Source organism: Bos grunniens, chromosome 24 (genome assembly GCF_055505025.1).
Source record: "Bos grunniens cultivar Pamir isolate PY7600 chromosome 24, Bosgru_T2T1.0, whole genome shotgun sequence".
NCBI lineage: Eukaryota > Metazoa > Chordata > Mammalia > Artiodactyla > Bovidae > Bos > Bos grunniens.
In genome coordinates this window covers 51,231,801-51,256,341 of record NC_141188.1, presented here as the reverse complement: position 1 = coordinate 51,256,341, position 24,541 = coordinate 51,231,801, and the positions used below count along the sequence as shown (strand labels likewise).

General features: G+C 46.9%; 1 protein-coding gene across 5 annotated transcripts in view; it reads left to right on the top strand.

Annotated features, from left to right (window-relative positions):
* Positions 1-24,541, top strand: part of MYO5B (myosin VB) — a 335,064-nt gene that overhangs the window by 119,481 nt on the left and 191,042 nt on the right. For all 5 annotated transcript variants that reach the window (XM_086373450.1, XM_086373448.1, XM_086373451.1 and 2 more), the window contains one exon: positions 18,771-18,881. In XM_086373450.1, the coding sequence (XP_086229576.1) occupies positions 18,771-18,881 (111 nt within the window). Of the gene's footprint in view, positions 1-18,770; positions 18,882-24,541 lie in introns of those variants that run through there.

The window sequence follows — 24,541 nt, the reverse complement described above, 5'->3', positions numbered from 1 at the left end:
TTTAGAGAAACACAGAGGGGTGCGTTTCTTTGACACACTCATTGCATCAGAGCTTTCTAACCTGCAGGGCTGAGAAATTCCCACAGAAGCAGGAGTTCTGGCAGATAAGACCTAAGAAGTTGCAGGAGCTGCGCTGTGCTAACGCTGCCAAGAGACATACGGTGTCATTAGATCTCCGCGCTGGGATTCGAGACAGAGTCGTTCCTGCCCAGATGTGCTCAGGCTGGCCACGGCCCTGAGCTGAAGAGTCTTTGAGATAGGACTATATTTAGCGTTTCTGGTGGGGGAGAGGCTCTAGTTTCTTGCTGTGAGAAGCAGGCAGCTACAATGCTCGGGTCCGTCCATCCATCCAGCACGCACTGAAATAGTTTCCAGGTCCTGTATCCTATGTGGCTAGCAAAGAAGATAAATGACGTTTTATTCCTACTCTGGAGGGAAAGGAAACATCTATGCAGGTGAATGTAGTACAGTTAAAGGAAGAGAGGGGACCACACTCAGGTCAAAGGAGCAAAAAAGACTCAACCAGAAGAGTTATAATTTAAGCCGGACCTTAAAGGCGAACAGCAGTGGGGAAGGTGGGGGAAAGGAGGAAGACGTTTGAGGCAGAGGAAAAAGCAGAGCAAAGGCACACAGACGTTAAAGCTCTTGGAAGTATTTGGAAACGCAAGGTTAGTGAGGCTGGAGTGCAGGAATGGTGTGGGGGAGGGTCAGGGGTGTGGGCCCAGATTGTGAACCATCTGAATATGAACTTTATCCTGTAAACAGCATGTACATTTTCAAGCAGGGGAATGGTTTCATGAGGGGTGAAGGGTGGATTTTTTAAGGATGATAACTCTAGGGACTTCCCTGATGGTCCAGTGGTTAAGAATCTGCCTTGCAATGCAGGAGACACAGGTTCAGTCCCGGGTCAGGGAACTAAGCTCTCATATGCCACAGGGCAACTAAGCCTGTGGCGGCAGCTACTGAGCCCCACAAGCTTAAGAGCCCGCAAGTTGCAACGAAGATCTGACACAGCCAAATAAAACAGATGATTATTTATAAAATGGATGATAACTCTAGAACAAGCGTTCTCAACTTTGGCACTGTTGAGATTTCAGGCTAGATCATTGCAGACTTAGATTATAATATTTCACATGAAAGTTGGAGGTCCTGAACTAAGGCAGCAGAGCCGGAATTGAGAGGACGAGCTGAATCAAGGGAGCTGTCAGCCGTGCCTGGCCTGTCCTAGGCGCCTGAACAAACGGGGTTGAGCCTGAATTGGGATTTCTTACTTAAGCTTCGAACACTGGGAACAGCTTGGAGGGTGGAAGGAGCCCTGGCTGGGAGTCAGCCCTGTTGATGGGTCAGTTCTTGTTCAGGGGCCTGAGTTGGCCAAGTCCCTTAACATCCCTGGATATCAGTGTGCTTCAGCTGTAGAATGTGTCTAAGGCCACCCGCGTGCCTCTCTCGTGGAATTCTAAGACTTCACACTTGTGGAAGCCCTTTGAGAACAGCAGTGCACTGTCCAAATGCATAGTCGTTTCTCGATGCACGTGCTCAGGAGTGAGGGCAGTGGGCTGGAGCTCATGCAGGACACGAAGGAGGGGGAGGAGATCGCAAATGCCTCAGCCAGCTGTGGACTCATGGAGGCTGAGGCCGGACTCCATGAAGCTCTTGAAGCCCTTGAATGGGAGACGGGATGTTGGCGTTTGGCAGGGAGATGGTTGCTGGCGTTTTGGTGATTAACGTCTCAGCTGTCCGCAGTGGAACTCTGTTATAACATGATGCTGTTCTTCATCCTGCTATCAGCAGTAAAACAGACTCTTGAGCTAAGCGTCAACCAAAATCTGAAGGTTCTGTGTTAAACAGAGGCAGCTGGTGGATACAGCAGGGGAGGGAAGGGCTAGTAAGTAAGTGGTCTGTTTTAAAAATCTCGTGATTATCTTTTACCAGGAAACTTTTCATGTTCCACCTATTGGTTGTCTGTCGGTTCTTAGGACACAACCCTGGAGAGCAGTGTGCTCTTGGGCTAGGCACTGACTTTTCTGCGGGCCTTGTTTTCCTCCTTCGCTAAATAAGGAGAGAACTTTAGTTATCTAAAAACAGAGATAAAGCATTGAACTGATGGACTCCTGTAGTCTCTGTGATCAGAGGAAGGCCTTTCTGTTGAACCACAAACCATAATGTTTCCCTGGATGTATTGATCGTGGTGGTGGTTTAATCACTAAGCGGTGTCTGGCTCTGCGGCCCCATGGACTGTAGCCCACCAGGTTCCTCTGTCCATGGGATATTCCAGGCAAGAATACTGGAGTGGGTTGCCATTTTCTCCTCCAGGGTATAGTTCCAACCCAGGGATTGCACACATCTCCTGCATTGGAGGTTGCTATGAAACGATTTTTACCAAAAACAACCCTCTACTAGGAAGCAGGAAGGTGATGGAATGATAAGTGCAGGCATAGTGTTTGGTACTTTTTAAGTTCAACCTATGTATTGAAAAAAACAAGGCCTGGAGAATTTGAATGACTTGTCCAAGAAGGTTTTGCTGTTTGGTTGCTGAGGGAGGCCCGTGCCCCTGGGTACCCTGCCTCCCAGACCAACACAGTGTCCACGTCAGACACAAGTGCCTTTTCCTGGACGTTCCCAGCTCTGTGCTCTCGGTTGTCTTGAGAAGAACAAGTATGACTCTGCCTGTGTCCAGAACCAGGGTGATGGCTTTTCTCTCCTTTTGTACATTTTCACTTCATTTAAGGTGAGGACTGCTTGCATCACTTACCTTGTTTGAGGTTTGGTAGTTCCAGTTGTGACGTTTCCCCAGGCCCCCTCTATGCTGGACTGGGTCTCCAGGAAGGCCTGGAACCAGGGACGTGATTGGAGCCACTGGGATGAACTAGAGATTTAGACCTGGGATACATCCCTATTTTAATCCCTAAGTGATACTGGAAAGAATACAGTGTGACTCAGGCTTTGTCCAGAACCTGGATGATTGAGCATCTTGCATATGTACCTGCTTTAAGACCTGGCATGTGTACCTGTTATGGTAGGGGTGCACACCAATTTCAACCAACCATTCATCCTCTAAAGCTTTTGCCAAATGCTTACTGGTTTTCTAGCATGTAAGACATTTGTATGCAAGTGAGAATTTTGCTGAAGCATGAGACTCACTTACGTTGCCTCAGAGTTTCTAAGTAACTCTAGAATGAAAAGGTTTCCAGTTCAAAATGTATATATAACTTTTCTAGAACACGCTTGCGGTTTACCTGGTACGGAGCCGAGCGCCGGCAGGAGTGAGCACTTCTTTGCCACCCTCCCCTGTGGGCTATTAATAGTAGCAGGCTCTCAGCAACAGCCTTTTGAAGCGGTACCACTCGCCTGACGGTGTATTAAGGCCGCTCAGGTGAGTTGAGGTGGCAGCAGGCAGAGGCTTCCACTTGTACATCCAAAGTTAGCTCCAGCAACAGCGCCCATGTGCAGCGTGAGCAAGAAGGACCACTCCCGTGGTCATCTCGTACCCGCTCCTCAAATTGTTTTTTGTGACAGGGGGGCAGGGAAGAGCTTTGGATTGAGAAGATGACCCATGTTCTTTCATTTTAAACTTGAAACGAGCCATTTCCACTCATTACCACTAAGAATAGAGCATATAAAGGGGGCATTTCACAGCACATCTGTCCTTGACTCCTTTTTTAAAAGTCTCCTATGTCTTCTCTGGTTAGTAACACACAGGACCAGGTGAGCAATTCTTTCAAGCTGCACTCACTTTTTGACTGGACCAGAAGTGACATTTTAGTATAAAATATACTACATTCAAATTGGCCCCTAAAATGCAGTCCTTCGACCTAGAGGAGATGAGTTGGATCATGCGAGAGACTCGCTGGCTATCCGACAGCAGATTTGTTTGATGTTAACAGCGGATAGAACCCTCCGAAGAGTGATTCAGTTTTAAGTAGGCAGGATGCGTTATTGATGGTGGCTGCCCAGTGATTCGTCTCAGCACCAAGAGGAAAGCAAAGGGTGGAAAGCAAAGGCATCATTTTCCGGGCTCTGGTTAATGGTGACTTAAACAGCAGAAACCGACGGTTTCCCGGCTCTAAAATCAGTCAGTTCCCTGGCTGCTGCTCAGTGTGCATGTGTTGGTTCTGGAATAGTTTTTCCCTCGTGCCTCAATTTCTGAGGTCTAAACTTCAGATGCTATCACTGCACCTATTTGCTAATATACCAGATTGAACAGCCTCTCTTCATCCTTAGTGTCAGACTTTTCCACTCAGCTCTCTGAAACTCCAAATAAACTCTGCATGGCAAAATATAGTGAATAGGCTGGGAAGTGTGGTTGAGAATGGAATAACATAAAACACGAAGAAAGAAGATTCAAAAGCTGAATAAGTGTATCGCTAAAAAAGAGTATGGTGGACACGGCAATTTAGCAGGATGGAGTGAGGAAGTACTGAGTGAGTAAAGTAATAGAAACACCCAGGGGTAGAATTTCAAGGACAGCTTATCTGGAGTTCATAGAATGTTCATGGAGTTCTGGAGTTCATCCACACAGGATGTGGATTCTGTGCTCATCGTGGGTGCTCACCTGAGAACAGAGAGAAAGGCCTGGGAGCATGCACATTGGCAGATTTAACTACACTCTCATGTGGAGGATTCTTTTTTTCTTGTTTATCTCCCTCTAAGTACTGACCTTTTTCTTCCAGACCTTTCTTATATTATTGAGATATAGTTGCCATACAGCACTGTATGAGTTTAAGGTATACAGCATAATCCTTTGATTTACATACATCATGAAGTGATTATCACAGTAAGTTTGACGAACATCCATCATCTCATAGACACAAAATCAAAGATGTAGAAAACTTTTTTCTTGTTCTGAGAACTCTTAGGTTTTACTGTATTAACAACTTTCATATGTAGCATACAGCAGTGTTATGTTGTACATTATATCTCTAGTACTTCTAACTGAAAGGTCCTGCTGGGTGACTGCCTTCATTCAACTCCCCCTCCCCTCAACGCCCCCTGCTCCGGTAACCACAAATCTAATCTCTAAATTTTCTATGAATTTGTTTCTGAAGTGTGATTGACCTGCAACACTGTTAGTTACTGTTATATAATATAGCGATTCCATATTTCTATACATTTCCAAATGATCAGCAATAAGTGTAGATACAGTCTGTCACTATACAAAGGTGTTAACAGTTATTGACTAGTCTCCACATTGTACATTTCATTCCTGTGACTCATTTATTTTGCACCTGGAAGTTTATGTCTCTTAACCTCCCTCGCCTGTTTCTTTCCTCCCCCGCCCCCATCCCTTCCCCCTGGTAACCACCTGTTTGTTCTCTGTGTCTATAATGCTGTTTTTGTTTTGTTTGTTCATATGCTTTGTTTTTTAGACTCCACACATAAGTGAAATCATACAGTGTTGGTCTTCCTGTGTCTCACTTACATAATGTTCTTTAGGTCCACCCATCTTGTTGCGGATGGCAAGATTTCGTTCTTTTTGTGGCTGAGTGAGATTTCACCGTGTGTGTGTGTGTGTGTGTATTTGTATATATACCATATTTTCTTTATCCATTCATCTGTTGACAGGCACTTAGGATGCTTCTGTGTCTTGACTGTTGTAAGTACTGCTGCAGTGAACAGAGGGGCTCACTTATCTTTTTGAATTAGTGTTTTCATTTTCTTTGGATAGATACCCAGGAGTAGAACTGCTGGATCATATGGTAATCTTGTTTTTAATTTTTTGAGGCATGTCCACTCTTTTCCACAGTGGCTGCCCCAGTTTACATTCCCACTGTAGTGCACATGGAGTTCTTCTTTGCCAGTTGTTGACAGCATTTGCTATCTGTTGTCTCTCTTGATGATAGCCGTTTTGACGGATGTGAGGTGATGTCTCATTGTGGCTTTGGTTCACGTTTCCTCAAAGGTCAGTGATGCTGAGCATCTTTTCATGTGCCCGTCGTTCATCTGTATGTCCTCTTTGGGAAAATGACTATTCAGACCCTCTGCCCATGTTTTGACTCGGTTGCTTTTCTGATGTTGAGTTGTATGAGTTCTTTTTATGCTGCTGCTAAGCTGCTAAGTCACTTCAGTCGTGTCCGACTCTGTGCGACCCCATAGACAGCAGCCCACCAGGCTCCCCCGTCCCTGGGATTCTCCAGGCAAGAACACTGGAGTGTGTTGCCATTGCCTTCTCCAGTGCATAAAAGTGAAACGTGAAAGTGAAGTCGCTCAGTCGTGTCCGACTCTTAGTGACCCCATGGAACACAGCCTACTAGGTTCCTCTGTCCATGGGATTTTCCAGGCAAGAGTACTGGAGTGGGGTGCCATTGCCTTCTCCCGTTCTTTGTATATTTTGGATATTAATACTTTATTGCAGTGATCCCCAACTTTTTTTGGCACCAAGGACTGGCTTTGTGGAAGACAGTTTTCCCATGGACTATGGCGTGGGGTGGTCTCAGGATGATTCTAGTGCATTACATTTATTTGCACTTTATTTCTATTATTATAGCAGCTTCATCTCAGATCATCAGACACTAGATCCTGGAGGTTGAGACCTCTGCCTTATGGGATATATTGTGTGCAAATGTTTTCTCCTATTCAGTAGGTGGCTTCTTTTTCACTTTGTTGATAGTTTTCTTCTCTGTGCAAAAGCTTTTTATTTTGATGTCATACTGTCACACGAGTGTATGTTCCTCGGTTCTTTGTCTCGTCACAACAAAGATTTGGAGCAACGGACATTAAAGCCCTCGGCGCGTCACAGCTCTCGGGTCTTGGACAAACCGTGCTACAGCTCTTAGGCAAATCAGTGCTACAGCTCCATTTTATTTAGAAGATAGCAGGAGAGAGAGAGAGACAGAGAGAGAGAGAAAGAAGCGTGCGCACGCGGGAGAGAGAGTTTATGAGAAAGCGCTTTGGCTCCTCCTTTTATATGTTTTTTTCTCCACCTGGGCCTGCCCTATGCAAATTGGGCTTAGCCAGGAGTGCTGTTTGTTCTGCCTGAAGTTTTCACTCTGGTCCTCGGACCTTCCTTTGACCTTCCTTGTCTTTTAGCCGCGGCCATTTTGGACTCTTTTCCCCTATTCTACCTACCTAACAATACCATGCACAAAAATAAATTCCAAATGGGTTAAAGACATAAAATCAAAGACCTGAAACCATAAAACTTCTAGAAGAAAACATAGTACATTCCTGGAGATTGGTCTTAGCAATATTTTTTTTTTTTTTTTTTTGGATATGTCTCTTTAGGTGAGGGAAACAAGCAAAAATAAACAAATGAGAGACTTTCTGCTTATATTGACCTGATCTAGTCCATGTGTCTAGTCCTCCTTCTGTTCCTTCTTCCCTCTTATGTCTGACACCTAGATCATCTTTGTGTGTGAGTGTGTGTATGTGTCGTGTCCAGCTCTTTGTGACCCTAAGGACCAAGAAACCACCAGGCTCCTCTGTCCATAGGATTCTCCAGGAAGGAATACTGGAGTGGGTTGCCATGCTCTCCTCTGGGGGAATCTTCCTGGCGCAGGGATTGAACCCATATCTCTTGTGGCTCCTGCCTTGCAGGCAGATTCTTTACCACTAAGCCATAGGGGAAGCCCTAGATCTTATTTAATATTTAAAAAAGACAGAGAGACATCCCTGGCAGTCCAGGATAATATACAAAATCTAAGTGAGGCTCCCCAGCCCCTCCTGCATCTTTCCCCAGCATAATTTGGAGTTCTTTCCTCCTGTCCTGTGTCCCACCCAGACTGGCCATCTTTTGCCCTCTGGCGAGCACTATTCCTTCCTGCTTCAGGCTTGCCACACAGATAAACTCTCATCCTGGAACACCCCTCCCTCCTCGGTATGCCTAGCTAACTCCTTGTCCATCTAGGATTCAGTTTGAATCTTGCTCTTTCAATGAAGCCTTTCCCAATGACCCAGGCTAAGTTAGGTCACACAGCCACATGCTGTGAATGTCTGTGCTGTCCAAGCAGTTAGGACCGTTGCAGTAGACTAATTGCACAATACGGTCTAATGTCTTGAAGATAGGGACGTGTCTGTTTCTCTTTGTCCCAGCACCTCACACAGTGCCTGTCATGTGGCAGGTGTTCCGTAAATACTGGTGGATGAATGAATAGAGTCTTTGTTCTGGTCGGGGGGCCTTGTAGCTTATGGGGGACATTTCCCAGTTGAAGAATATTTACTGAATTAGCCTCAAAGATGAAGTGTTTAAATACAGGTGATGGGAAGGACAGCATGCTTTATCCTGGGGAAGGAAGATTGGGAGCCGGCTGGAGTCCGGAATGTGAGTACATAAGGTATTTAAATTCTAAGATAGATGATCTCTTAAAGACAAAGCAAGAGCAGAAGTTTTCTCTAGAAAAGAGTGGTTTCCTAACACATTCTCAGTTACTTCCTTTTGATCAGTGAAGTTCTGTTCGCAGAAGCTAGCTTAGCTGTAAGGCCTTTAGTCAGTGCTGGTTTCGATTGCTTGAAGACGTCTACTACTGGAACAGGGTTTAAATTTTTTATAAACTGGAAGCAAACATACTTTGCCTTGGTGAGTATTTCTAGGACTGTGACTTGCTAATAAGCATTGTGGTGAATGCAAACTATTTATAGACTGTTTTCTTTGGGGAAAACAATATAGAAGTCTTCGATTGTGGAGTCAGGAGTAGGTACCTGCTGGAAAGAGGAAAACAACTGCCCAATGATGGCTTCATACACGGATTTTAAACGTTGAGGTGTTTCAAAGAGCTTGGGTGGAAATGAAGATAGTGTGCTCTGGAAAACTGTCTTAAATGACTTAAAGATTTGTAATATGACTATGGACTGTTTAATCACATACTAAATTGCCCTGTACAGGGAGAGTCCACAGTCCAGGAGCTGTAGTCAGGTTACTGGAAGTGAAATTCCAAAAAAGTTTTAGCTTCTTGATAGGATTCAGACATGTATTTAGCTGCGTGAAACGTATGAGCTTTGAGTACATCTTTCTGGTTCCTTTAGTAGCAGGTTAAACGGATTTAACATTGCAGGCTTACAAAAGCAGCTTGCCAGGCTCCCTGGTGGCTGAGCGGTAAAGAGTCCTGCCAATGCAGGAGACACAGGTTCGATCCCTGGCCTGGGAGGATCCCAAGCCTCAGAGTGGCCAGGCCCAGGCGCCACAACTGTTGAGCCTGTGCTCTGGAGCCCGGGAGGTGCAACAACTAAGCCCTGCACCACAGCTACGGAAGCCCACGTGCCCTAGAGCCTGTGCTTGGCAACAGGAGAAGCCACCGCAGTGAGAAGCCTGTGCACGTGTTCTGCTGGGATTGATTACTTGGCGTGTCTGTGCTCTCCACAGGGAGCTCTCTGTGTCTCCATCCCAGGACCCAAATTCCTGCCACAGTGACAATATCTACGTGCTGTGCTAAATGTTCCACGTACACAATTTCATTTAATCTCAACAGCAACTGTAATACAGAAGGTATTTCTCTACTTTACAGATGAAGAAACTGGGCCTGTGATGGGGGTTGAGGCTAATAATAGTACTTGGTACCTGTAGCTTCTCCTCCTGTTCGCCTGTCTCCCATCGGGGGAGCCCAGCCAATGGGAAGGGAAGATGTCCAGCGACATACTGATGGGGATGCTCTGAGTTCAGACCCCAGATTTGGGGGACTAATCATCACCACTGGGTTCAGGGTGCAGTTCTTGTCTGGGTCCATGAACATACTCTTCAAATTTCAATAGACATACAGAGGATTGTGGGAGGTTCTGCTCAGATGGGGCAAAAGGCCCAGTCTTTGTCCTCCGGACTCTTCAGATGCAAAAGAATGAAGTGTGACCCCACTTCCTGCTACAAGGGCACTGGGGTAAGATATCGTCATAGTTGCTACAATGTGGCAGTCCCCTGCCAAGTTCCACACCACTGGGGAAACTGCTCTTGCGATGGTGCTGAAATGAAGACATTGGCTCAGGGAAGTGTGTGGTCTCTCCTCCCCCTCTGAGAACTGTTGCTTTAGCAAGAGAAGTTTCAAAATGGACACCTACACCCACAGAGGACATCACTTGTGACATTTGGAGAAGCGTTTAGGTGTCTTCCTGACCTCACTAAAGAACTGAGCTGTGAATAGCCCCATTTTTAAACGAGAGACGCGTGTTTGTGGCCTAGAGGGTTTTGTAGTCTCTTGGCACCGTGGTTCTCAGCTTGCCCTCCTGCACCTTGTTGTAGCTGGATGTGGGCTCTAGGCGAGCTTGGGGGAGCAACCTGCTGCCCTTTCGCTGTGTGTGATCCTTCCTGCCTTGGGCGGCATCTGAGTCCCAGGTCTCGCCTCCCTGCCTTTTCACTTCTGTGTTTTCCCTTGACACCCTCGGCCTGTCCGCTGACTCACTTCAGGGCGGGGAAGCACCTCTCTGGGCTGGGTCTCTGACTGGTCCTCTATGGAGAAATAGGGAGGCTTCTGTGCTCCTCGAGGGATGCAAGTTGACCAACTTGATCTTGCATCTTATCTAATGAGTTCTAGAACAAAATTCACGCCCTGAGTAAATCTGTTGCCCAGTTTCTCTGTTTTATCAAAAGGACTCCCCTTTCCACCCACAACCAGAGCCCCTCTTCCAATCATAGAGCAGAGGTTTAAGTGCCTGCTAACCACGACATCACATCAGTGCTGGGGTACAGCCGTGAATAAAGCCAGCAGTGTGCCCGCTCTTCATCCCCTAAACACGGTAGAAATGGACAGGCAGTTTATCTGATCAATCCCCAGGTTAGGCTTGGGGTCCCCTCTCATCCATCCCCAGGACTCTGTGCCCAGACTGCTTTGCTTTGAGTCAAGACCACACTAGCCAGCGCTTCGGTCTGATTCTTAACTCTAAGACTGCCTAGTGGTTTCACTTGGCATGTCGTTATGAATGGGTATCTGCACTTCCTTCATGTGTAATTATAAGACATTTTGTACAAAATACATACTCAGTGGGACCTGGGCTGCTGTAAAACAGCCAGTACTCCTTCAGGGTGGGAGGAATGGGGGGTTGGTGACGGGGCTGGGGAGTGGAGACAGAGGAGGACTTAGAGTCTGAGACCTTCTCTCTGGTTCTGCCCTGAACTCAGCTCTTTCACTGTGAACTTTGATAAATTGTCCAGTATATTTTACCCTCAAGTTTCTTCATTATGAAATATTAGCGCTAGCCTTACTCATCTTATTTTTTTTTTAAACGAGGATGAAATGATTAAATGACTTCTATTAGTGTAAGATTATGGAGGTGGCATTATTGATAATTCTGTGGGGCAAGTGTTTCCAGTGTTCCTATTCTCTTTTCCCTCAAGTCCACTTTGGCTCTGAGGCTCACTCTGAAACAGTGAATTTAACTCTGATGGCATGTGCATCACTTAGAAAGCCTTTTTTTTTTTTTAATTTTATTTTATTTTTAAACTTTACATAATTGTATTAGTTTTAAAAAAATAAAGTACAGTGCCTGGGCCCTACCCTTAGACTTAATCTTAATTATTCAAGTGTGGGACGTGGGCATTGTTTGTTTGTTTTTTTTTAAGACCTGCAGGTAATTCTTTAATGTCAGCCAGTGTTGAGAATCACTCCTCTCAGGTTTTGAGGCTGAAGTAGTCTAGACCCAGTTACTGATTTGAAGGTCACCTATATGTGATGATTTGCGGGGCACCTAAAGGTTCCTAGTAACATGGAACACCTTGGGTTGGTTTCCTTCCCCTAATCGCCTGTGGAATCCCGTGAGGATCCTGCCTGCTAGACGGCTCAGTGCCTCCCCATCGTCACTACTGCTTAATGCTTACCATATCCATACCGTGGGGTCTCCTCTCATTCTTAGGGTGCTTCATGAGGTAGGGCCAATGTTTACCCATGTTGTACAGCTGAGAAAGCCAAGGCTCGGGCCTGTTCATCACCTCACCCATGCTAATGAGTGGTGACTGGAATTCTTAGCCAGGCTGTCTAGTTCTGGAGCCTGTACACTTAAGCACAATACTGATAGGGACAGAGTCAAGGGATAAAGCAGGTGATTCAATAGTTAATCCCACTAGGGGACTGTAAGTAGAAAAAATATGAGAGACCCTGTAAGTTAATGATTACTCCAGGAAAGCAGGTCTGCTTAACCACAAAACCAAGCAGCCTTGCTTAGCAACAGAATCATGCAACAGAAGTCCGGGACATGCCCCCAAACAATAAGACAGTGGCGGCATGAGACCTACAGCGTGCCCAGCGAGCCCAGTCAGCTGAGGATCCCTAGGACATGCTCTCTGCACACATTGAAGACAAATCGTGGAACTAGCTTGACCATGTTGCTGCTGCTGTTTAGTCACTAAGTCATTTCTGACTCTTTGTGACTCCATGGACTATAGCCCAGCAGGCTCCTCTATCCATGGAATTTTCCAGACAAGCATCCTGGAGTGGGTTGCCATTTCTTTCTCCAGGGGATCTTTTTGACCCAGGGATCAAACTCGCATCTCCTGTACTGGCAGGCGGGTTCTTTACCTCTGAGCTTGACCATGTAGGGACAAGAAAACTCCCCTGCTCAACCTGGAGGAGGAGCTGATGATGGAAGCATGACTTTACTCAAGAGAGACAGAGAAGTTCTCCGCCTCCCCACTCTTCCTTTGATAGCCCACTACATTCTCAGGGCACGGCACCTCTTCGCTGCCCATCCACCTCGCAACCCTGCTCGTAAGCCTCACAAGCGTCCTCTTCTGACGAATCGCTTTTGTATCACTTTGTCTCTCACTGAATTCTTTTCTGTGCCGAGACACAAAGGACTGTGGTACTGGAGCTCTTCAGAAAGCCCCTAAATGACACCAAACTGTTTCAGAACTGCACTGCGTGATAATTGGTATTTATGGGTAAATACCATACTCCTCTCAGTACTGTATTCACATTTTTGCTGGGGCTTTCTGCAGATGGTGCTTTCGCTCAGGGTGAAGAATCCTCAGGCTGAAATTTCACATTCAACCACAGGCCAGTGGGGAGAGGCCTCTGGGCACGTGAGGGTCTGTTCAGCCCTGCATATCAGTTACCAAAGCAAACTCCAAGGACCACTGGTTTTTCAGACCTGCCTGCACACGGGGTGCATCTGGGGAGCTTTAAAAATCACTGCCTGGTTGCCCCCCTCAGGAGTGTGATGTAATTAGCCTGAGGGGCTGCCTAGCTGGAGATGCTGTAAAAGCTCCCCGGGTGATTCTTCTGTGCGACCAGGGTTGAACACAGTTTTCAGAGGCAGCCAGTCCCTCCAGGGTGAGGGAGCTGCCTCTGTGTGGCCTGCAGAGATGGGGGAATGAACTTGGGCTTGGAGCACATGTTCTAGGTACTAATGCATTTCATTTCACGGAACATCTGCCTTCTCTGGATAATACACAGGGCTCTTTCCAAAAGAAAAAGCAGTTTTTCTTTAACAACTAGGTCAGACGTTATTTTGTTTACTTTGATATGATGGAATTAAGCATTGTTCAAACAGCACAGTGACAAATGGAGTAGTCCTGTAACTGGGCCAGGTGACGGCTCTTGTTTTCCCTACAATCTGCTGCCTGAAGAAAGCTGAGAGGTCGGATTCGTTGGAAGGAATTCCTTGAAGGTGAGAAAAAAATGAAAAGGCAGCACAGAAGCTTGGTTCTAGGAAGTTTCTATCTGGCTCATAGAAATGATGGCTTTCTGTTAAGAGAAGATATTTGATCTTACTGCTTTCCCAGAGGTGAGAAGCGAGTACCCCTGTCAGGAGAGAGGGGTAAAGGATGCTGTTTGTACCATGTGCGACCCAAACTGCTTTTGTTGTTTAAATTAGGGTGAAATTCATATCACACAAGATTAACTGTTAAGTGAACAGTCCAGTAGCATTTGGTACACTCACAATGTTGTGCCACCAGCTTGTCTATCCAGTTACCAAACCTTTTTACTACTGCAAAGGAAACCCTTCCCTGACAAATTCTTCCCATCTCCACAGCTCAGATCACATCTGTCTTCCTCCCTCAAGGCCTTTTATTTTAAATTGAAGTATAGTTAATTTACAGTAACATCTTAGTTTCAGGTGTACAACAAAGTGATTTGATTATATATATGTGTCTATATGTATGTTGTTTTTCAACTTTTCCGTTATAGTTTATTACAAGATATTGAGTCTTGCTCTCTGTGCTACACAGTAAATCCTTTTTTATCTATATATCTATATATGGCAGTGTGCATCTGTAAATCCCGGCCTCTTAGTTTATCCCTCCTCTCATTCCCCTTTGGGAACTGTAAGTTTGTTTTCTGTGTTTGTGAGTCTATCTCTGTTTTGCAAAGACACTCATTTGCACTGTTTTTATATCCCACGTGTCTGTCCACTCAAGTCTCTCCACAGATTTCCGTCTCAGGAAACATTTCCGGAGCATCTCCTACTTGCTAGGGATACAAAGATGCCTGATGGTGTATCTGAGGGACCTTGAAGTAGTAAGAGGAAACTGACGTGAAAGAAAACAATTGCAAAACCATAAAAAAGGTTGATGCGAGAAGCACTGGTTGCTGCGCCCAGCGTTGGGAAGGCTGCCTCTGCAGGCACAGGGAAGGAAGGATTCAGTGGGGAGACGGCGCTGGAGCTTGGACTCTGCCCACGTGAACAGGGGGGAAGGGACATTCTAGGCTGAGGAAACGGTGTGTTCAAAGGTCGGGGGCAGCGAACCTTTCTGCAAAGGGCCAGAGAGCAAATAAGTTAGGTTTTGGGGGCCGTAGGGCCTGTGTCACAGCCGTCACTGATATGGGGAAGCAGCCACAGGCAGCATTAAGTAGACTGTGTCATGTTCCAATAAAACTTTATGGACACCCGAATCTGATACACAGTTTTCACGCGTTAGCGTGTGATTATGATTCTTTTGATTCCTCCCCCCCCATCAGCCATACCACTTAAAGACCATTCTTAACTCATGGGCTGTATAAAAACAGTTGGCACACTGCATTTGGCCCAGGCTGTAGTCTGGCCTGTGTACCAAGGCAGGGAAAACTGAAGTCATAGGCAGGGGCAGAACAGCAGGTGCTGGATGAGCCTATTCTTAGCCCTGGGTGTGAGATTATGCATCTCTGACAAGCTCCCAGGCAGTGGTGCGGCTGAGGTCCTCCCTTGGAGTGGCAAGGAGCTGAAGTATTGTTAGGGTCCCCTTATGCCCCTGATGCTGTGTTAGCTTCTGTTGTTGCTGTTCTTCAGTCGCTAAGTTGTATCCAACTCTGTGACCCCATGGACACCAGGCTTCTCTGTCCTCCACTATTTCCTGAAGTTTGCTCACATTCATGTTCATGGGGTCGGTGATGCTCTCTTACCATCTTATCCTCTGTTGCTGCCTTCTCCTTTTGTCTTCAATCATTCCCGCATCAGGGTCTTTTCCAGTGAGTCAGCTCTTTACATCACATGGCCAAAGTATTGGAACTTCAGCATCAGTCCTTCCAATGAATATTCAGGATTGATTTCCTTTAGGATGGACTGGTTTGATCTCCTTGCAGTCCAAGGGACTCTCAAGAGTCTTCTCCAACCCCACAATAAAAAAGCATCAATTCTTTGGTGCTCAGTCGAAGATTCTGTGGGTATCGGAAAATGTAAACAACAATTGTCCGCCTACCAGGTGTTTCCATTCTACTTAGAGAAGATTTATGTAAGTGGAAAGGTAAACGGACCCTCCCAGAGTAAGAACTAAACAGCAGAAGGGCCAGGCAGTGAGGTTCCCCGCCGCTGTGCATGGTAAACTGTCCTGTGCGAGGCACGTGGACAGCACGGTTAAGGTAGAGGAGCCCCGTGCGGGCTGTGGCTTCCAGTCCATCCCCCAGCTCGACCACGTCCACAGCTCATCACCGCCACTCGCTCTCTGTTAGCATTTGCCCCCTCCTGTCATTTGTCACTTTATCTTCAGCCTCTCCCAGGGCTGTTTTACATTGAGTGGAGACTAAGCTGTGAGTTAGAGCCTTTGGGGGTGTGCTGCCCCTGCCTCCGACTGGAGGGGACATCATGGCAGCCTCACTTAGGGACAGGGGCTGTAGCGGGGCTCAGGGAAGTCCTGAAGCTGGGGGACAGGAACTTACAAGTCCCCGCAGCTGGATGGATGGCAGGCTTAAATGGCAGAGGAGGAGGTAAGTTAGAACACCCAAGGGAAGAGAAATGTTGATGGCAGATACCTCTGTTTTCTTCGTGTCTTATTCCATAGCACTCAGACGCTATAAAGCTCTATAGTATATTCCTCTAAAGGTACAGTAATACCTTGCTCTAGGCCAGGTTCGGAGGTGGAGAGAAGATTCTGTGAACTTGATTCATTATAAAAGCCAAAGGACAGCTTTGGCTTCGTACCCAGAGCTGGGGTATCAGCGATACAAATTGGTGGTTTGCTTTCCTATTAACTGTGTATTCTGAATTTCTTGCCTCAAGACTTTCATTCCTTGATAGTGAATTATAGACAAGTGTAGCAGAGGCTGGGGCTTGCTTTTTCAAAAGGTCAGTGATCACCTGGAGGAGAATGCTGTATTAAAAAAAAAAACAGGACCCAAATCAAGCCAGCACCTGAGTGCCCACAGGGAGCTTTGCTGTCTGTCCATGAGGGAGGTGGGTGATGCTGACCCAGGCACACATTCTGGCTAGTCCTTGGTCTTAACAGCTATTATTTCAGGTTTGCTAAAAATATCCTGTGACATACACACACACACACACACATGTCAGACATATATACACATACATATGTATATACACACACACGTGCACACGTGTGTGTGTGTGCATGCTCAGTCATGTCCGACTCTTTGTGACCCCATGGACTATAGCCTGCTAGGCTCCTCTGTCCATAGGATTCTCCAGGCAAGAATGCTGGAGTGGGTTGCCATTTCTTCCTCCAGGGGATCTTCCTGACCCAGGGACTGAAGCTATATCTCTTGCATCTCCTATATATATATATGATGGATATATATATATATATAAGTTTATTTAACTTATATGCAGAGTACATCATGAGAAACGCTGGACTGGAAGAAACACAAGCTGGAATCAAGATTGCTGGGAGAAATATCAATAACTTCAGATATGCAGATGACACCACCCTTATGGCAGAAAGTGAAGGGGAACTCAAAAGCCTCTTGATGAAAGTGAAAGTGGAGAGTGAAAAAGTTGGCTTAAAGCTCAACATTCAGAAAACGAAGGTCATGGCATCCGGTCCCACCACTTCATGGGAAATAGATGGGGAAACAGTGGAAACAGTGTCAGACTTTATTTTTCTGGGCTCCAAAATCACTGCAGATGGTGACTGCAGCCGTGAAATTAAAAGACGCTTACTCCTTGGAAGGAAAGTTATGACCAACCTAGATAGCATATTCAAAAGCAGAGACATTCCTTTGCCTAGTCAAGGCTATGGTTTTTCCTGTGGTCATGTATGGATGTGAGAGTTTGGACTGTGAAGGCTGAGCGCCGAATAATTGATGCTTTTGAACTGTGGTGTTGCAGAAGACTCTTGAGAGTCCCTTGGACTGCAAGGAGATCCAACCAGTCCATTCTGAAGGAGATCAGCCCTGGGATTTCTGTGGAAGGAATGATGCTGAAGCTGAAACTCCAGTACTTTGGCCACTTCATGCGAAGAGTTGACTCATTGGAAAAGACTCTGATGCTGGGAGGGATTGGGGGCAGGAGGAGAAGGGGACGACAGAGGATGAGATGGCTGGATGGCATCACTGACTCGATGGACGTGAGTCTCAGTGAACTCTGGGAGTTGGTGATAGACAGGGAGGCCTGGCGTGCTGCGATTCATGGGGTCGCAAAGAGTCAGACACGACTGAGCGGCTGATCTGATACATAGGATGGATATATATGGAGGGAGGGTGTGTACTCATGCACACAGCTTCTCAACCAAACAGGCCCCGTGGAAATCGCATGCCTGTGAGGCAAATACTGAGAGATGTGTCTGACGGATGGCAGGCGTGTGTTGCCGAAGGTGATGTCACTGGGAGATCCAAAGGCTGCCGTCCGGTGCGTCAGACCCTGCTTCTCCTGGCTGCACTTCACTCTCACCTTGGAGCTTTCAGGTCCCCTCGGACTTGGACTGCAGGGTCCAAGGTGGGCCCAGACCTGGTCTTTCCAAGGCTCCCAGAGGACTCTAATGTGCGGTCAGGGCCAGAGCCCCCGAGTGACATTGACGGTGCCTCCCACTCAGTGGGGACTGGCTGCGTTCTTCCCCGCCGGATCTGGGCAGCTTAATGACCTTGCGGATCCCCATGCGGGTGGTGGCTGGGGGAGGATGGGTGAGATTTGGGGATATGTTTGTGGTTTAAAGAATGCACAGCTAAAATGAGGTTGCTGACAACTCAGGAATGTATTAACACAGTTTCAATTTGCTGACCACTTTCTTTCACCTCTGCAGGAAAATAGCTTTGACCCTGAATGCAAAATACTAAAGCAGAGATTCCCAGGCTCTGAGGACTTGCTACACTATCTTGTTGGGTTTTGCACGTGTCATTTTATGCTTTTGTTTGCAGCTCACTAGGTGCTCCCTCTGACGTAGATATTTTGCAGCACCTTTTGAGATGGTGTAAAACTCCGGGTAGAACAAACTAAACTCTGGATAGAACAAACTGTAGGCTTGGCATTCCCTGATAGAATTAGAATTTCATTGATCTGTAATATTCTCATAGGATCTTGAAAGTGTCTTCTGTTACCAATCCAGTGAGTTATCATTTGTCTGTCGTCCTGGTACGGGATCACCTTGTATCTTGAGATGAGAAGGGAGGAAAATGTGTGGAGACGGCTTTAAACGTTCTCCTGAGGGTCCCTGGTAGAGAGCACACCTGGAGGCTTGTCTCGTCATCTAAGCTTCTTTTGTTTTACTCTTTCAGTACACAAGGGTCTGGATCCCTGACCCTGATGAGGTGTGGCGCTCCGCTGAATTAACCAAGGACTACAAGGAGGGGGACAAGAGCCTCCAGCTCCGACTGGAAGATGAAACCGTGAGTATAGCCCAGAGGGTGGGTGCGCCGGGCTCTGCTGACAGGGGTGGATGCTACTCTGAAGCTCGAGTGTGTCCTGCACGGTGGCGCGTCTGAGCTCCCGGGGTCCTTTTTGTTGCTGTAGATGGTGCCGTATGTGCGGGCCAAGTCGCTTCAGTCGTGTCCAACTCTTTGTGACTCTATGGACTGTAGCCGCCAGGCTCTTGTGTCCATGGAATTCTCCAAGCAAGAATACTACCCACTCCAGTGTTCTTGCCGGGAGAATCACATGGACAGAGACTGGCTACAGTCCATAGGGTTGCAAAGAGTTTCATGAACTGACTGGAGATGGTGACGTACGTGAAGGTCTAAACCATGCAGCTGCTGAATGGATGGCACAGTACACACACGTGCCCAGCTGAGAGATCCCGGGTGGCTGAGAGGAGAATCTTCCCAGTGGGGTGGCGGACGCAGGCGGCTTCCCTCCGTGGGGATGAGGCACTGGTGGGAGGTGAGGGGGGAGCCACTTACCCTGAGAGCCAGTGCCTGGTCCAGTGGTTGGACCACTGGCTCTGGATCCAGCCTGCCTGGGCCAGGATCCTGGCTTGGCCCTTGCTAGCCTGTTACTTTATCTGTGACATGGGGTTGCCTAGGGTGCATATGAGAATAAAATGAGTTACTATGTGGCAATACATAGGAGTCATGCCCGGCATGCAAGCACTGTTAGTAGCTCCAGTGAGATTTAATTAGTTGATTTTCAGATTGTTTTGCTCAAAGGAAGACGAGGCAACCACCAGGAAATCCTATTTCTTCTAGAAGGTCTGGTTCCATTTTTTTCGTGAGCCTCATGTCATTACCTCTCCCTGTGATGTGTGCATGTCACAGTTATTTGAAGACTTGCCGGTGCTGGTCGGGGGGGTTATGGGTGATCGGTTGTGACCCTGCCATTGCGGGGAGCTCAGTGCTGGAGGGTGCAGAGGACATTGGGAGCAGGCAGAGGCGGGGGTGTCGGGGGAGGGGCCGTGGAAGGGAGCTGGCATTGAAGACTCAGGCTGCAAGGGGCCAAGGGGAGTGGCCCAGGCAGGAGTTGTCACCAGAGCTCCAAGGCCTCAGTGTGTCCCCTTTGGGTGTGTGGAAGGAAGGGAGGCCAGTATACCTGGAAGCCACCAGAGAAGGGGACAGACAGGGCCCGAGGCTAAGGAGGCAGGTCAGGGGTGCACCGTTTACAAGGGGGAGACTGGGAGACAAACAGACTTGGAATCAAGCGGCCAGAAGAACTCAAGCTTTGGCCTTGGGCTGGGTCAGATCTGAGGGGCTGCAGAGCAGGCCTCGCTTGGAGGGGAGGCTGGGGCTCCGGTGGTGCCTACCTGCCTCTGAGCTGTGGGAGCGCTGAAAGCTGGTCCCCCGTCACTCAGCCTCTGATCACTTACCGTCTTCCTGTTTTACCTGCTTTCAAGTTCTTTGCTCTTGTCTCTCTAGGTAGTAATGACCTGCTTGAGAAAAGGACCTTGTCTTCTCTGGTCACATGTACCCACAGTGGTTGGTGATTAACTCACTGATTAGTGGGGAGGTTGAACATCTTTCCCTTCCTAACTTCTCTTTCTATCAACCTTGAATGCATCACTGGGTAAAACCAGGACAGTGAGTTGGTCAGTTTGTTAGGAAGTGTTTACACCAAAGCATGCCTGCCTCCCTTTCCCCTTCCTTGCAGGCAGACCTCACCAGCCTTCTCCTGGTTTTGAGGTGAGAAGCAAAATTCCCGACAGATGGAATCATGTTTATCATGTTGAATAACTTCCCACCCCACACCCCAAACAAAATAAAATTAGTTCACCCACGTGAATGGCATATCTTCCATTCCAGCTGATTTCGTTTCAGTTGAATTTGTAAGTGGGTGGGTGTTTTTTGAGAGTCCTACGGAGGGAGGGAGGGCCGAACTGCCGTATTGCTAAAACAGAGCGGATGCCCGCTTCCTCAGCTGAGAGTGAATTCTGCCTGGCGTGACTAATCCTGGCAGCTGCCCAGGACCCCTCCCCAGCCCCCTCCTCTGCTCCATTACGGCCGTCAGCTGTAATCAGAAGAGATGCCTAGGGCTGGAGATGAGCAGCTCTGGAGAAATAATGGGCTCTGAACGTCAGATTCTGTCCAGGTGGCTTGCGGGCAGTGGTTTGTCCACTGCTGGCTCTGAGCTGTCATTAGGAGCGACTCAGCTGAGCTGCGGACCTGAGCCGGGAGGGCAGAAGTTAGATGGCTAGACTCTGAAGGTTTGAAGAATCTCCTCTGTAGCTGAAAGCATCCTTGATACACCAAGCTGGCCAGAAACTGCACCCTGGAGTCTCTTTCCCCACCCCAGCTTCTCCATCTGAAGTCTGGTGGTGTGGGTTTAACTGCAGCAGCAAAGGATGAAAATAAACTAGTTCTCTTCAAAAACAATAATGTTCATAATCACTGGGCTTTCACCTTAGCAGTAAGCAACACATGCACTCTGCTCTGTTCAAGGGAAGTCAGCCCCCTGACCCCACAGTTCCTCTAAGATGTTTCTTTTTCCCTCTTGCATGCCTGCTTATTTATTTGGGTAAAATATACAAAACATAGAGTTCACCACGTCACCTGCCATGAAATGCTTACCCACTGTGGCGCTGCCATCACCACTATCCCTCTCCACAACTCTTCATCTTGCAAAACTGAAACTGTACCCACTGAATACCGACTCCCTCTGCCCCATCTCGCTGCAGTCTGTGGTCAGCCCTATTGCACTGTCTGTCTCTGAGTTGGATTTTTCTAGGTACCCCACAGAAGTGGGGCCATGGGACACTTGTCCTTTCATGTCTGGCTTGTTTCACTTCGCACAGAGTAAGATGTTTTCTGTTGATGCCAATGTGAAGATGGGAAACTTCTTAAATGGAAAAAGAAAGAAAGTGAAGTCGCTCAGTCGTGTCCAACTCTTTGCGAGCCCATGGACTATAGCCCACCAGTCTCCTCTGTCCATGGGATTTTCCAGGCAAGAATACTGGAGTGGGTTGCCGTTTCCTTCTCCAGGGGATCTTCCCAACCCAGGGACTGAACCTGAGTCTCCCGTATTGCAGGCAGATGCTTTACTGTCTGAGCCACCAGGGAAGCCCCTTAAGCGGAAAGGACCGTCCTTTTTCTGCACAGCTGTGAGGGGATGCAAGGTATCTAAGTGTTGCAGCCCTTGGTGTGGTACTCTGTTGAGACCGGGGAAAGCCCCTCAGTGTATGCAGATCTTGGTGATATGTACAACTTCCTCATTCTTGGTGTGACGTGGACCTGTGCCCAGCCAACCTCCTCTCTCCTGCCCCCACCTCCTCTAAAAACTGCTCAGCCCCTGCCCTCTACTGGCAGGGAAAACTCTCCCCCTGTTGCCATGGTTTCATGTTTAAATTCTGTTTTTCCACCTGAATGTATATCCAGCATCCAGAGCTATTTACTCCTAGTGTGCGAGGACCCGGCGTGTTCGTGAGTGAAAGGAAGGTGGGGTGACACGAACTATAAGAAGACCAGCATGCTCTCCCTGCATCTCTGCATGACCAAGCCCGCTAATGTTTGTGAGGCCAGGACAAGAGTAGGGATGTAGCCTACATCTGTTTAAATATCAGAAGCATGTTTTATCAGAATTATTTAGGTAAATCTGGCATTTCTGACTCTTGAAAAACAAAGTATTTAGTATGTTACAATTAAGATACTTGCAAGTCTACTGTTCCGTCTCTGTCTGGTTGCCAGTGGAAAGAACCGCTGTCTTCCCTTAGGCTTGCCATGCCTGTACCCACATATGTGCAGATTTAGGAGGAATGTGACTTGTTCAGTATTGCAAAGTGTTCCTCATGTGTCAGGTTAGCAGTGGTTGTACATACTGTGCTAATTTGTGAGCACATATGGAGCCGTGCTTAGAATAGACAGAGAAGCAAGGAATTGGATATTTGGCCCAATGGGGAAACGCTGTTTGATTATGTGAGGTTTTTTTGTTTGTTTGGTTGGTTTTTTGTGTTTGTGCTATCTGGAGGTAGGATTAAGGAGCTAATTTGTCTTCCTTGTATTTAGATGTCTTTGCTGCCCAGTTCCTCTTCCCACCCGAGGCATTGTCTGTCTCTGACATCGAGACCTTATAGCCCATGACCCTTCAAGGTGCCTGAACACATTTTGTCTTATTTCGAGGACACAGGGCAAGAGGTGCCCCCGGGTCTGATACTCTTGTTTATCACAAGAGTATGTGTTGAAGGTTGTAGCTCTCACGGTGTGAGCCCTGAACACTGATCCCAAATGACAGAGGTTCCACGTGTTCTTTAGTAAGCTTCTGTGTGCATTTGTCTTGTTGGCGCCCTTTAAGATGCAGAGTCCAGGGAAGGGCCTCTCTTGCTCAGCTCTGAGGACGGTACAGGATGTTTCAGGATATTATCTCAAGGAGATGGCAAACACGGTTCTTCCAGTCAAGAAGTGACAGCCTCACAGAAGGCAGGGACTGTCGTCCTTACACATTGGTGCATTCAGACCACACACCTTGAGAGTGCTCAGAGCTTGTGTAAACCCCATGCAGATTAAATGTCAGCTGTTGAGTGCAGCTGGCAAAGCCACAGAGCTGAGAGTACCGGGGAATACTCCTCTGGTACCAGTAAAGCCTCTTAATGCAAGTGACTTTATTTCTTTTTTCTTTTTTTTTCCCTGGTTTTTCCATTCTTTCTTACTTTCATATTGGTTTATGTGCCTTCTAATACTTCTCTTTATCTTTGTCTTGCACAATAATCCATGATTGAGACAGTATTACACTTTGGTTAGATGGCAAGAATAGTTATATTGTACAGATGCAAAAAAAAAAAAAAAAATGGTTCCTTTAAGTGATAAAACAATACATTGCACGTAAATATCTATTGGTAATATTTTTTACCAGTACAGTTATTTTGTCTACAGTGGGTTTTATGTTTTTAATTAATGTATTTTATTGTAAAATTCATGTAACATAAACTTTACTGTCTTCACCATTTTTAAGAGTACAGCTCAGTGGCATTAACTACATTCATACCTGTCACTTATTTATCAGCCACCTCTTCCCCTGCTGAATTCATGATCTTTTGTGTTAGCATATTTTGCGTAGCTGATTCTGCTTAGAGATCCATGAAGCAGTGATTTTTGCCCCTAAGGGACATTTGGCACTGTCTGGAAGCGTTTTTGGTTGTCATTAACTGAGGAGGGAGGTTTGCTCTTGGCATCTAGCGACAGGTAGAGGTCAGGAATGTTGCTGAGAGGACCCTCTCCCAAAGAAACAACTCTGAGTCCTAAATGAGAACAGTGCCGAAGCTGAGGAACTCTGGTTTAAGCCCATAGAGACAACGGCCCTGAACTTATCATTGCTGAAAAGATACCATGTTGAAAGCTAAACTTTTATAAGTCTGTATTCTAATGGAATGTGCTATCTTCGACTTCAGGTTTTTGTGCTGCTGTGATTTTTTTTTTATAATTTAAAGTCTTTAATTGCCTATTTTCATCTAAGTTTTTTCCCCTTTAGTTACTTGCATCACCATTCATTTATTATTCATTCATTAAAAACAGTTATTAATGAGCAATTATTATATACCCCCTTTGTGGTGTTGAGCCACTGAGATTTCAGGGTTAATTTGTTACTTCTTCATAACCTGACTGACCCTTCCTCACAGGCAAGTTCGTGTGAG